This window comes from Acromyrmex echinatior, chromosome 13 (genome assembly GCF_024713525.1).
Source record: "Acromyrmex echinatior isolate Ae372 chromosome 13, ASM2471352v2, whole genome shotgun sequence".
NCBI classification, from domain to species: domain Eukaryota; kingdom Metazoa; phylum Arthropoda; class Insecta; order Hymenoptera; family Formicidae; genus Acromyrmex; species Acromyrmex echinatior.
In genome coordinates, this window is record NC_141864.1 from 7,886,901 (window position 1) to 7,902,292 (window position 15,392).

Below are 15,392 nucleotides of genomic sequence, written 5' to 3' on the forward strand. Positions count from 1 at the left end.
TTTGTTCCACGTGGATACAATGCACCCAAATCTGATCTGAAATCATTGTCAAAAATGCAAGATCTCGACGTAAATTTTTTTAAAAGGCATTCTCTCTCTCTGACGTTAGATCCTCTCTAAAATGATTTTCACAGTCGGTACCTTTCTCAGTTACGATGATATCCCGATACCGTTATTGGCCTTTCTCAACTTTCATTCGACCGAAAACTAATGTGGGTCGGTAGCGCGCGTAATCGCACGCTCTACCACACGAGTGGAGCTACCCTAAGTTAGGGAGACGCGCGAGGGCAGGGAAGCATCCGTCACCAATTCCCCGGGGACCATTGATCTGACATTCTCTGAGATGACGTCATTGTCGTTCGATAGAAACGGGTCAAATACGTCACGAAAAACGATTTTGCATGAAATTTCTGGCTATAATTCAAGAATAGTGGTTTTCGCCCCTTCTACATATGACAAGACCATGTAAGAAGTGAACGATCGATTAAATCTAATTTTTTTTTCTACGAGTATAGTTAAGAGGTGCAAATTAATGATACAATGACAAACGAGATGTAAATTAAATTCAAGCTGCGTAATCTAGAAAGGAAGTCTGTGTTCCTGGATGATTAGTATTATAAAAGTAATTAAAATAGTTAACATAGCATTTCATTTTAATTAGCGATATTTGCTAATCTGTTTGATAAATGTTAGTTCATCACAGAAATCAATTATTGCGATCCTAATTCAATACCGGACGTGCTTGAGAGAGCAGAACGTTTATCGGAAAACCTCCATCGGAAGTTCACTAAACTCGAATACCATAGCGACGTGAGATTGTTAGATCGGGGTTGATATGAGAGAGAGAGAGAGAGAGAGAGAGAGAGAGAGAGAGAGAGAGAGAGAGAAAAGGAGTAGAGGTAGGGCCACTTCGACATTGGGACAGTTACACTTTAGCGAATCGGAGACAGCAGTAGAAGCGCATTACGGAGGGGAGGACCTCCCACAGAGATATTCCCTTGTTTTTTCCCGGGCGTCTATTCATTTTGCTTTTCCCCTCCTTTTATCGATCCTCCAACTACAGAGCTTCTGCTACAGAGCCAGCAGCAGCACCAGCACGCCACCATCAGCAGCAGCAGCAGCGTCGGCAGCAATCAACATCGCCCATCACCCCTCAGTGACTGCCCGGCCACCAAGCCGGCATAATCACTTCGATCGGTTGGTTCTGTGTAGTTCTATACCACGCATTGCGTCACACAACTGGTCATTGGTGACGTGCACTCTTTCACTAGGGCTTGATAGAAAACGTTCTCTGGAAGACGGTCGACGCGTCGCTTGGGGTGCGCACGAAATATCGTGTACAGGTACGAGTGCCGGGGTGCGCAAGCGAGTTGGGGGGGTACGGAACGCAGTGTGCTCGCGAGGGTTGCCTGGCTGCATAGGTACACGCTAGTACAGGCGCCGGTTTACCGCCAGGCACAGGATAGTCACGCGGTTCAGTGTCCAGCTGAGTTGAATTGAACGCGCACGAGGACTAAGGAGGAGACTCATTTATATATAGGCCCGACATAGGCCCCCTTACTCCTTTCATCCTGTTTGCGATTCGTCTGCGAGGGTTAAGGCAGGACTGGGCAGGACAACGTAAGTACGATATGTATTCGTTGAGAGTAGTTGCTGGCAGTTACACGTGTTCAGAATGGGAAATTCAGAGTATCTTCGGGGAAGAGAATTTAGATTTTGCAAAGAGTAAACTCTTCCTCAGAAACGTTTTATTCAGGGGGATGTACTCCTGCCGTGGGGTCGATGAAGGCAGATGATGCGCTATAGTTGATGGTCGATTTGTGAATGTGTAGTACGCATTGCTTTGGCGGGAACAATGACAGGTGACGAGAGACATAGTCTTCGTCACTCACGACATATATAGGTAAAAGTTCAATAAAAAGTTACTGCGGGGATGAATGGAACTCAATAGAATTTTGTTTACGGTATGCAGAATAATGGAAATGGTGCGCCCTACGTGTTTCCCGCGATCACGATATCACCTAAAATTATGAGTATTGGATTTAAATTATAAAAAAGATCGACGCGAATTAAACTTGTGATTAAATGATTGTTCGGATCTCGTTGTACAATAATTGACAAAAATCTGATTAAATAATTTGCGTTAGTATGACAAGGGACTCTTTGGTTTATAATTAATGTTTCTTGTCTGGGCGTTTGGCAAACAGTACTATTGTGAGGAGTGCTTTCAGAACTTAGGCTTTCTTATTCTTTACGACCTTGACGATCATTATTTTGTGTTGAACAGATCTGATGTATCATTATCACGAAGAACACGCAACATATTTTTTATACTATATTCTCTAACTTCTTTGGAGTGAAATCTCACTTTTAGAGAAATTGACAATTGAACCACTCTTTTTCAACACCGATTTAATTGCCACCTTTTATTACTCTTTAGAATTAGATTCCACTCCAAAGATTTTAGAAAATAGTTTTACATTGTTATACATGCTATACATGCCTGTTATACATGCTAAACTTTGTGACAAATTAACATTGGAATATATTCGTTCGCTCTGCCTTAACGTATTAAATACGAACTAAGTACTTTTGATTTGAAATTCTTCTTATTTATTGGCTCCTGCCTCCAAAGTAAAGGGAGAGACAATACGGTTAGCTTGAATTAAAAATGTGTTGGTATTTATGCTTACCGTTCATACTCTTCATTATTATTTTATCATGCTTTATAATTATATTTGAAAAGAAGTATGTCTAGCCTAAAAATTTCGTCGCGGTATCGGCTTCATGTATCGAAAAAGTGCTAGTTAAAATGTACCCAAATACCTGCTGCGCATAATTCCCCCATTTTCCCCTATACGCAGAACTGTTCAGGATCGGATACTTTTGGCTTGAAATTGAAATCGGTATTCCTATGCCTATTATCATTCCTACTCCTCATTATATTATTATTTTATCATAGCGCCCGATCTCACATGGGATGACACTGGTCTGAAATCTTAAGTTTTTGACCTGTATTATTTATCATGCTTAAAAAAATTATGTTTCTCTCTCTCTCTCTCTCTCTCTCTCTCATATTATAAGATGCTATTATTTATAATATATTTAACTATATAAATACATGAATTTTGTATATACAAAATATACAGGGTGTATAAAAAGTACCGTGATAGCAAAATATCTCGAAAATTAAGCATTTCAGGAAAAAGTGTTTCATTTAAAAGTTGTAAAGTGTTTCAAAAGATTTATTTACTAGAGCTATGAGTTTGACTTTGGATTGCGTCGCCAAGGTTAAGATCACATCGATTTTTTAAAATGAAATATCCTATTTTTTATTTCAGAATCTAATAGCTGTTGTTAAGGCCATTGGGGATTGTACCTCTTATTTTCATTTTTATATAAAAATGAATTTTTTGTGCAAAAATGAAAATAAGGGGAATAATCTTCAATGACCTTGACCTTGACAAATGTTATTCAGGTTACAATTTTGAAACAAGAGATTTTAGCTGTCGCGTCGGTCAGACACCTTTGGTGCTAATGCCGGCGATATTGTAACTTTTAAGCTGCTTATAATTCGAAAAATAACTTAATGAAAAATAATTTTATTATAGTATTTTGAAAAAGCTCTTGATACCGTTATTAGATTTTGGAATAAAAAATAAAGTGTCCCATTAAAAAAAAAACCGACTTAACTTTGATCTGATCTTTGACCGATGTTACTCAAGGTCAAACTGATAAAATCGATAAATAAATCCTATGAAACTCTACAACTTTTATTTGAAACACTTTTTCTTAAAATTCTAGTTTTCGAGATATTTTGCTGTTCCGATATTTTTTATACATCCTATAATATTAGTAAAAAAAATATTTTTAAACATAAACATAATGAACGCCATAAGTCAAAAACTTTTAACGATTTTAGACTAGTGTCATTCCTGAGACCGAGCATCGGACGCTACGATAAAATAGTAATGAAGTAAGAAGTAGCAACGGTAATAAGCATGAACAAATAGTGCACTTTTTCGCAAATAGTGCACTTTTTCATTGGGAAGAAACTTCGAATTGTCCATGCGTACAATTTCCTGCTGCGAATTGATTTGAAGAAAAACAATTATTCAGACTCTCTTTTTAATAATTAATTTAATATATAAATAATAGCTCAAAAGACGCACATAATAATGTACTTTAGTAAAGTGTGCACGATTTAAAAAATTACATTGAAATACAGACATTAATTGTTCAGTAAATAAACAAAATATTTATTTGCAAAACTCTAATTAGTGAATTGTAATGAAACTTTGCATAAGTCATTTTTAACACTTAAAGTACTCATAAAAAACAAATTTAATTTATTATTATTATTATTATCATAATCCTTAATGGTTACGTATGAATAAACAAACTATAACATAATGTATGTCTAGAAAAAAATTACTTCCATGACTTCAATCGTCATGGAATGAGAATAGTAAGAATTATTACAGCAATGTTATTTTTTCTTCAAAGAAAAATTTTCTACAGTTTCGTTAAAGTATCTAAAAAAGTCTCGTACCAATTATGTGGAAAATTGAGTTCCGATACTCCCGATGAAGTGAGTTGGTTTTTATACATAATTTTTTTTAATTTACTCTAATTTTACATTTAATTTCTAAATTATGAGCTTTTAAGTGAAAAGTGATGTGATTTTAACTTTATCCTACATATGCGATTTTTGTTTAAATAATTAATTTTTAAATAATTAATTAGTTTTTGTATTATTTTTTTCCGAAGTTTATATTAATTTTATATTAAGATTGACATAATAATATATTTTTTAATTTTCTTATCAACATTCCATGAAACATTTTCCCTGAAATATTAATTTTTATTAATTTTATATTAATTTCTTATGATTTTTGTTTTGTGCACAATTACCCAACCCATGCATAAAATTATCGAAAAAATCTGAAAAATGAAAAATCTTTTTGCTTTTGCTTTTTTTATTTTCTATCAAATACAACATTATCAAATGAACAAGTTGATAGAAGAATGTTTGCAGTTTGTAAAATGTTTGTAAATGTTTGTTTTTCCGTGTTTATATTGATTTCAACTTCAAAAAAAAAATCACATCACAGCAATGAATTCCCTTTAAATGCGCACAATTCTTTAACTTTCCTTTAATGATTTAAATGAGGCATTCACGAATCATTTTCACAAGTGATACGGGTGAGTTCACATCATATCTATTCATTGACCAATGACGTTCTAAAGCTTGAGCTAAAGCCGATATTCGTTGTCATACTTTTTCAGCGAAACAAAAAAAAAGAGCGCTCAGATCGATTCTAGTAGCGCGGTAAGTCAATCGAACGAAACTTGACAGTGGAAAGGGCATAAAAATAGCAAACAGAGGGTGTACTTGGCCGTAGAAATATCGTGAACGATGTTATCCCGCAATGCTGGGTCGTCCTTGCTCGTGCGATAGCCGTTACGCTGTGTCAAGGCGACTACTACGTACATGTGATACATATCAGATCGGTCCGATAATTCGCGTGCTCTACGTAATAATATTCTTCGAACACATTTCGACCACTCCTCATAACTGCCCCTTCCTTCACTCTCCACTTGTCCTTCACGAAATTACTCCGTGTCACACCCTCGTAAAATCCCTCAGGTCGTGTATGTTTTCGCGGTGTCGAGTGCGAAGTGCAAAACAACGAGTCGATATTCGATTCATTTCCGATAATATATTACGTCCCATGGCGATAACAGAAGTATGCACACATACAAACGTGAACGTATCGCATATCGATATATGGTTGATTCCCTATCTCTAGGTATCGAGTTTCGCGTTTAACGCATCGTCCGAATTATTACAGTCTCTGGAAAACGCGTGTGTGGGGAACGCGCGAAAAAGTATCCTCGCGTTTGGCGATAATGATCGATCGCTACACGTGCCTATCGCCAGAAATAACTGTAACAGTAATCGCTTTAGCAGGCAAAAATTATTTGAACGTTCATTATACTTTTAAATTTGCAACGCAATGCCGACACGTGTAGAAATCACAGCGCGTGGAGATGAAAAACGCGCGAAAAAATATCCTCTCTCATTCGGCAATGATGATGATCGACTTACACATTTTAATCGCCAAAAATAACTGCAACGGAGATCACTTTAGCAGGCAAAAGTCATTTTAACATTTATCATACTCTCAAATTTCCGACGCAATGCCGCTAAAACTTTTGATATTATACATGTATGCCTACATGGATAGATTTTCTGAAGTAACTAAAAGCCTAGCTAGATATAAATTAGAAAATAGGTCATTGTAGGACGCCCAAGCATGGTGAAAAAATAGTTGGAAAATTTGTTTTAAATTTAACTCATTTCATATGACTCAAATTTTTGTATTAGTTTAACATAAGATGAATATGTTAGAAAGTAACACAAATATCTATTATGTAAAAAATTTAACATAAAAAATGTGAATATGTAAACTTTAGAAACGTATTTTTTCAGTAAAATTAACACTTATGGTATGTTAAATTAACACATATTTTGTTTATGCATCTTAGAATTTACATTTTAAAACGCTATTGTTTCACTTATAATTTGTGTTATCTTGACACTAAAAAATATTGAATATTACAAAATATTTAACACAAAATATTTAAATAATAATCACACTATGATAAATTAACACTTGAACATATTAAAAATTTATTACAGATTTTTAACAAGAACTTGTGACTCGTTTTTAACACGAATATAAAATATTTTTTATGTGCATATTTTTTTTCATTATTTCTAAAACAAATAATTTTAAGAAATAATTTTAAAGAATTCTAAATGTAATATATATAGTGACGTTATGTTTCGAGTAGAAATAAATTAGAGATGAATTTGATGGCAGTAATGCCGAAAATGCTCTGGTGGCACACAGAGCGGAAGTGAATATATGGAATGGGAATCGCATGGGCTTTTCGCCTGGAATATGAATATAGGAATAGGAGGTCCTGGATCAGAGGCAGGCGAGCGATGAATTAGAGCAGTCTAAATTTTAAAAGTTAATTTCCCGGAGCGGGTCGTTGGTCGGTAGTGTTTCAAAGTATTGGAGCATTGCGAAAACTTTATCCGTGTGTGCATGAATCACCGGGATCGTTTGAGCAGCGTGAGCAGATCGGCCACTAAGGTGTAAGGTGCACACAATAAGGTGTATCTAGACATCAGCAAAGAAAACTTATAACCGCTTTCGTCTATGAAATCTACTCCGTCCTCGACTCCAGGCGGATTATATTTTCCAATTATTTGTTTCTAAAGTCGGCTGCACACGACACCTGTTTTCTTATTGGATTACTAGCTAGATTGGAATTTTGCCACCGTATTGGTTGCGGTGCTGACAGTGCCAGCATTGCAGCCAATACGATGGTAAGAATCTAATCCAGTTAGCAAGAAAACAAACATCGTACATCGCCGACTTTAGAAAGGCTGGGTATAAATTTAGCGCCGCGGTACTTGTAAATTATAATTGAGAAGATTCTAATTAAACACGTTTACATTCGTAATTTAAGGATTTCGTTTGTAGTCATCTCAATCAAATCTGAGGTATTTTGGCAATCCTTGATATCTCCGATCAGTAGTTACATTCTCGAAAATCGCGCAGTCCCGCGAATATGATACGATGCGTTCGCAAAGCTGACTTACCGCCCTTATCGCCATCTGCCACGGCATACAGACCGCATACGGGAAATCACCGACACAGACAACGGCGTACGTGATGCCGCGTATGTAACCATCGACACCGCTGCATCTCTCCTTAGTGCGAGTGCAACGAAGTAGGGTGCACGACCCGACTCCGGACAGCGACGATATAGAGCGAGCCGCGTATATTTCTAGAGCAGCCAGTTTAAGAATAGAATAGCATGTAGACGACTGAATTAAATATAGACGGTGAATGACCGGCAAGTAGATTACGAAATTTCATTGAAGTCACGAAGATTTGTCGACGCAGTTAAATCTGGTATTCTTATGTCGGAAACGTAAATCGTTAATTGGATGCTAGATAGTAGTACGTGGATTATATTTTCCATTTTTTTTCCATTGCCCAGAAAGTCGATCCGGTAACTCGATTCCCAGCGGAATAATTATAAATATTTGATGAGTGATTGCAGTTTTAATCGCTTCGGAGTAATCTAAGATGATCGATAAACGGAGCAGTTATAATTTATAAAGTACAGACCTATTTGTTCGCAGATAATACATATATTGTATAAAAAAGAATTTGTTTTAAATTCTTTTAGTTTCAATTTTTGATAATCCTTCAAAAATTCATATATACGATACTCTCTCTTTTAAAGTACAAAGAATATTGGTATGATGCGATTTAAGCAACAAATTTTCTCATTGCCAAAATCACATCATACTGAAAGAAAAGTCATTTATAGCGCAAAAAAAATACATAAGAAAGAGAAAAGAGTGCAGTTTATTACAGCTATAAAAAACTTCTTCTAAAAGATATTCTTTATAATTTCTAAATTGAGCCTTTAAGTGAAAAGTGCGATTTCGGTAATTTTATCCTATTACTCGAGTTGTGTCAATGTGTATGTAATTTAAAAACAAAATTCCAATCAGTATCAATTTTAAATGTAGAAGATAATATATTTTAAATAGAAGACATCACTTAGAAAAAAATGTTGTGTACTGATAATAAAATTTATCTCAATTTCACGATATTTCTTGTTATATCGCACCAAGCGACAAATCACTCGACGCCTCATAATATAACTTTAGAATGTTTATTAGTAATAAGGCTCATAAATTTTAAAAAATCAATAAAGAAAAAAGGCTACGAGCCAAAAATTATATTATAAAATTAAACGTTGTTAATATAGAAGTTTGAACATAAATAAAAGAAACAAATATATCATATAGTTAAAATTTAATACAATGTCCTAGCAATAAACAAAATAAACATTTCGATCGCGATCGGATCATTATCAATGTTAAAAACATATAATATTACAAACGGTAAAAACAAAACATAATAAAAATTTATACTTCTCTCTCTCTAATGCTGATAACATAAAAACGAATATCATCCTGTTCACAGTTATAATATAGCTTGGAAAAAGTCGTCGCATGACAATAGCTAATTGCAGTCATCATTGAATTGCTTGAATAATGTCAGATAATTGTAGTCAATTGATTAACTTGAATGTCCTTCGATATAAAGTAAAACAGAAAATATAACGCATGAAATGAATTTAGTCCTGCAGGTAAAATATAATATACAAGAATTATGTCAGTGCAAGATTATTGTTACAATAAAAAGTAGAAATTACTACGAATAACAATAGACAATATAATACATTGAGATGAGCAAAGCAAAAATTAATAAAAGTTAAATTTGCAAAATATATATCTATATATTAAATGAATTTATAATTTAGTAACAAATAAATTAATATGAATAAATACTTTTGATGTAAAAAACCAAAATTTTTTCAGTCAAAAAATAAAAAGTGTTTTTGACGTAGAAAGTCGGTTGAAATTAGAGACAATGCGAAAAGAAATAAAACAATGTATTATCTCTTCGGTGAGACATAATGAAATAAAAAATTGACATTCAGAGAAGGAAGGAAAAGATTATGTTGGAAAGTAGTGGGAAGTGGAAAGTAAAAGGGATAGAAGTGTAGATGAAGACATAAAAGTAGTGGACGTAATACTTTAGCTCTTTGTGTAAATAATATATTTATTTCAGATACTAATAATATTTATTTTACGTAATAATTATTTTAAGATTTATTTTTATTCAAAATAATAACGAAAGGCTCTCATTTAATTCAAACGACAAAATTACGCATAACTCTATATTTTGTCGTTGTTACTTAATACTTAATACAATTATGGACAATAATAAAATTTAAACCAGATATTTCAATCGTACCATTCTTAATGTTGAAAATGCAATTAAATTAAAATTATTAATAATACAAGTTTCTTTTATAAACTCAATACGTTATAAATTAAAAAATATATTTTTTTAAACTTCAACTCTAAAAAAAATTTAATTTTGTAATGATATCCAATAATACTATTTTATTTTTTATATATTATTGTATTATATAGTAATAAATATGAACTATTTTTACGTTTTTACATTTTTTATCTTTTTTGTTATATTAGACTTAAGTTTTGATGATTTTCATTAATTAGATGTTGTAGCTGTAGCTAACATATTTCTTAAAAGTTCTGCATAAATTTAAAGTTTTCATATGTATTTATGATTAATATTCAGATGAAGGAAGCCAGCGCAGATGATCTTGACTTTGACATATGTTGTCAAGATCATGACCCTAAGTAACCTCTAACAGATTTTAGCCGTCGCTCGTTATTCGTTAAAAAGTTATTAACAAAAGAAGTTTAGGAAATATTGTTTTGTTTAGTATATACAGTAATGAATATCCTATACTCTCTATTTATGAGGCATATATACTTTTCAGGCAAAGCAAGTTCCACCTTCCACCCCGCCTGTCAAAGTAAGATTTATCCGCATAAAAAGTCATACCCCCCCTTAGCAGGGAGGAGATGAGGTGGAACTCTATTCGCGTGAAAAGTTGTGCATCCCTTGGCAGGGGAGGTGGAGGTGAGATGGATTTCGCTTCGCATGAAAAATCATTACGTGAGCAGGAAAGGGGATATGAGAATAGTTCTTAAAATTATTTATGGCTTCTGAATATTTATCGTATTTATATCAGAGTAACATTAAATAAATGTTAATTTAGAAAATTTCATATATATATTCCTTATTTTTACTGTACTGAAGGCGTAATAGAATTTAAACTACAAAAGGAAAATAAAATTGATTATATTGATTATATTGAAATGTAACAATAAATAAGATTGATAAAAAATTAATGTGCATCTATCTATAATAAAGATCTCCAAAGAAAACTTGAATATCAAAAACATCCAATACATTTTAAACTTTTTCAAAAAATATTTTAAAATTTTTAACGTCCTCCGACTATAATAGGATAAATATTATGAGAAGTGGATTAGGTTTTTTAATGGAGAAACCACTATTTTGAAAAGCATATCATACTGTCTACCGTAAGATGATGTGAAAATGATAGTATTTTCGTTTCGTTATTTTCTTATTATAAAAGAAATAAAAGAAAATTGTACTTTAGTACACTTTACATTACACGCTGCTCATTGTTTATATTTGATATAAATATAAGAGATTGTGACTATTCACCACTTTTGACCACTTATATGTATATTTTTTTAATAGTATCAAATGCCAAATAGCGTACTGTTTTGTTTTAGTTAATGTAAAAAAAAAATGACAGTTCCATTTGCACTTTCTAAGCATTTTCCATTGTTCTACAGTTTCTCGAAATAAAAAAAAAGAATTTTGTATTTATTTTTATATTAAAGAACAAAATTAAAAATATATCGTGCTAACTTTGTGAATTTATATAAAGGCGTATCTAGCTTAAAAAGTGTGAAACGTCTATTTTTTTTTTGTAGCTTCTAAATCAAGAAATACAAAAACCTGTACGAGAGTTTGCGGAAATAATCGCAGCTCCGACAGTTGCGAGATTAAAGTTGCGAGATTTGAGGATATATGCGAGTGGGAAACCATTTTCCCGTAGATATCATGGCATGGAGCACATACACATACATAGAGAAGACTATAAATATCTAGAAATGACAGAGAAAGTAGAAGGATAAGTTCGTGTTGGGAATACGCAATGACCTATGCGCGCCTACTACTCCGGCATCGGTGGAGGATAGTAAAAAAAAAAAATAAATTTGATGTGGGAACCAATGAGCAATAGTTAATTTTTTTATTCTAAAATTCGCCATTCGTTTGACAACAAAAAACTAAAATCTCGCGTGTCGTCGATCATGTCGCTTTCGCGAGAATTAATACTTTAGAACTTAAGGGAAATCAAAAGACTGAAATGTTAAAACGTGTGTATTAAGCGAAAAAAAATCGGAAATTACAATAATCGAGTTAGACGCTTTTAGTTTGCCGGATGTTCTTCAAATGAGCGGAATAACGGGCATCGTGGTTCGATATCTTTAATGAAGTCACAATGCACACTGGGACGAGTATATTGTGCGGCGCAGTAGTACATCGTGTCGTTCACTGAGAATTTCTTGTCGTTAGCTGATTAAGCTTCACAATAATGCTGCAGTTGTAGCACAATTCAGAGAGAAATATTCAGAACAAAAAAGGTATTATCCAGATATAAATCGTTCAACACAATATATAACTTTCTTTTTTGCAAACAGAAGGACGTTAAGTTCTGACAGTTTTTCAACTAACATGAAGAAGTTGCGAGATGCATAAATTATTGCCCATATTCATAGTCGGGCCTTATTTAAGACTTCCTTAAATTTATTTTCTGATGCTCTACGGATTATTTTATCGGCTACTGAACATCTAAAGATAAATTTAAGGAAACGTTAAGTATAAAATATGACTATGAATACGGGCATAAATATACAGAGAACGATTTTGGCTGAAGTATCTAAAAGCTAAATACAGATCTGATAATAATTTTGGAATATCAAAATTTACGTAGGACGTTGCTAGAACGTCAAAATTTTTCACAGCATTGTTCATATCCGAGTTTTCTACATAATTTTTTCTGCTTAATTTTGATTGTTCAGCAAAATTATTTTCATTTGTATCTAGCTAAATTTTTAAATACCTCAATAGAACCATTCTTTTCTTGTGAAGACTTTAGAAAGAGATTTTTTTCATGCCGTCAATGTTTTTCCAAAATAAACAATCAATCACACAATTCGACTTAACCAGTTCTTTAATATAATATTTTATACATCTCGAAACTATTTCTTGTTAGTCAAAACTTAATATTCTCTTTTCTATTATATTATGTATTGTAAAATACATTATATTCATAATTTATCTAATTCAGAATAAGAAATTTAATTCTGAATTTGTTCGTATTTTGTAGAAGGATGCCAGCAGCTGGTGCAGCCGCGCCGGCTGTCGATGAGGGAGCCGGTCAGCCGCAGGAGGACCCAGAATTACCGGAACAACGTCCTCGCGAGGGTGGACGGTCTAGCTTCATGAGACCTCTGGTGGTGTTAGCCCTACCCGGGATGTATCTCTTCTACAAGTACAACCAGTATAGGCAGGAGCAACGCGAGTTGTCCCGTAGAAGAGTAACCGAAAGGGAACTTCAACATCTTCACCATAAAATCGTGAGTAAATTTTTAATCGTGCTTGTTAAATTTGTATACCGGTAGATAAAAGAATTGCGTCTCTCGATCAAACTATCCCACCTGTTGTTATGTCATAGATCTAAGTTTACCTTTAGTGGCTAATCAGAATAAAATAATATCGTAATTATACATAAATACATTTTTATATTTATTTATACTGGCTCGAATTTATCGGATATTATTTTCACGCTGTGGAAACGAAAATATAAGTCGCATCGAAATACGAATTGAAGAGCAAAAAAAAGAACGGATAAACGGTAGCCAAAAATAGGTAATATACTACTATTGGTCTCAATAGCCATTTATTATACATATATCCGATGAGATTGCTTTCGGTATATCGTATTCCGAAGACAAACAACAACTCTGAAACGTGACGCAGTGAAAGTATTATTACCGTTCAATATTGATCCCTGACGCGAGCAACGATGCCGACGGGTTCATGGGAAAAATCATTTTACCCTTTCTAATCAAAGGGTTCACGCTCCTCGATGTACATCGTTTATTGAAGGTCCGTCAACGAGATGATACGAGATTACATACCCCGAGGATGTTAATAACACGAGTGGATGAGGTAGGGTGAGAAGGAGGATAAACTACGCGAGAGAACGTGAAGAAGCGATGAAAGGGTTCGATTACCCTGAGGTAACGTGATCATCCCCTATCTCTTAGAGAAAGCTGTATCATCTCCTAAAGAGTATAACCACTTTTGTACACCGCGTTCCTTATTAATCACCCGTTTTGTTTTTATTACTTCGATTCTCACGTCTCTCACGAAATAAATAAAATTGCGTTCATTCCTCGCGCTGCGTGTTCACTTGGCGCGAGACACTATCATGTCTCTTGATCGTATCATTCAGAACAATTAACAACCGTTTACTGAGCGCTCAGTGAGCTCTTTCATGTGATTGGTCTATATTTTAGGATCTAATGGAATATGCTAATCAAATGAAAGAGTTCACTGAGCGCTCAGTGAGCGGTTATCGTTCTGAATGCATCTAATGCTCCATATCTTCAAAACTTTATTCATTCCGTACCCGTATAATTTTTCGTATCAGATAAATCTATAATTAACCCTTTCATTTTATAATTTCATAGAGGAAAGGAAAGTGATATCTTGATTTTCCATCGTTATCGGCATTTATATCTATATATCGAGTCTCTTACTTTAAAAGTAACACAACTCAAAAAATTAAGTTTTTCAGAAAAGAAGAAAAATTATTTTTTAATTTGACAGAAAATTATTGATTAATCAAATAGTGTTAGCGGAAAAAAAGAATGTAACTTATTCTTAAGAATATGGAAAGAACTGTTTTGCTGAAATATCTAAAAATTTAACTAAATACAGATCTAAAAATCATTTTGTTCAACTAACTAAATAATTATGTACGACGCTCAAGCTGCTAGAACAGACCAAAGCTTAGCTTTCTTCTCTCCATTGTCCCGTTAAGTGAGATAAAGAAAAAACAAAAAGAATAGACTAGGCTATAATTAACTTAATAAGATTCTCGATTGAATTATTAATTGAAGAATTGGATAACGTTGACATTACAACATTGACTTAGTGACAATATTGACAAGATGAAGACATCGATTTAAAATAACGTACATAAAAAAAGTACCGAACCGACATATATGTAAACTACTATTAATTTATTTAATGTATGATAGAGGGATTCACTCAAGATCAATAATCTGGTAAGGGTTTGAAGAATTAAAAAAAATAGATTGAAAGTAAACACTGAGATAAAAACTTATTAAAGTTGAAACGTTTGCATTGTATATTAAATATTAATAAATTGAATCGTAATTCATTGGACAATCTTTATTGTTTATCAAAACGACATTGAGAATATTTTGCGTTTTAATTCTATGAGCCAAATTATGTATTTTTAGATTTGTATCTAAATTTTTGAATATTTTAGAAAAATCGTTCTTTACATATAATTTAATTGTCATGTTATTTTATTTGAAGTGTAAGCGAGAGTGTAAGCAAATATTTATAAAAATAATCTGCGGTTGCCGAGTGGCTCATTGTCCATTCATCCAATGTCCACTCAAGAGATAGCTAATGCTGCAGTGGAATTTGTATACGGAAACTCCGGGAAACTGTAAACTCTAAACACGTATTGATTCTCGTCCGTCGAGC

General features: G+C 33.4%; 1 protein-coding gene across 1 annotated transcript in view; it reads left to right on the plus strand.

The window, feature by feature from the left end:
• Positions 1-1,125: 1,125 nt before the first annotated feature.
• The window catches only part of LOC105148705 (uncharacterized), a 48,261-nt gene continuing 33,994 nt past the window's right edge, over positions 1,126-15,392 (plus strand). The window contains exons 1-2 of the mRNA XM_011060588.2: positions 1,126-1,620; positions 12,973-13,222. Coding sequence (XP_011058890.1) covers positions 12,977-13,222 — 246 coding nt within the window. The 5' untranslated portion in view covers positions 1,126-1,620; positions 12,973-12,976. The remainder of the gene's footprint in view (positions 1,621-12,972; positions 13,223-15,392) is intronic.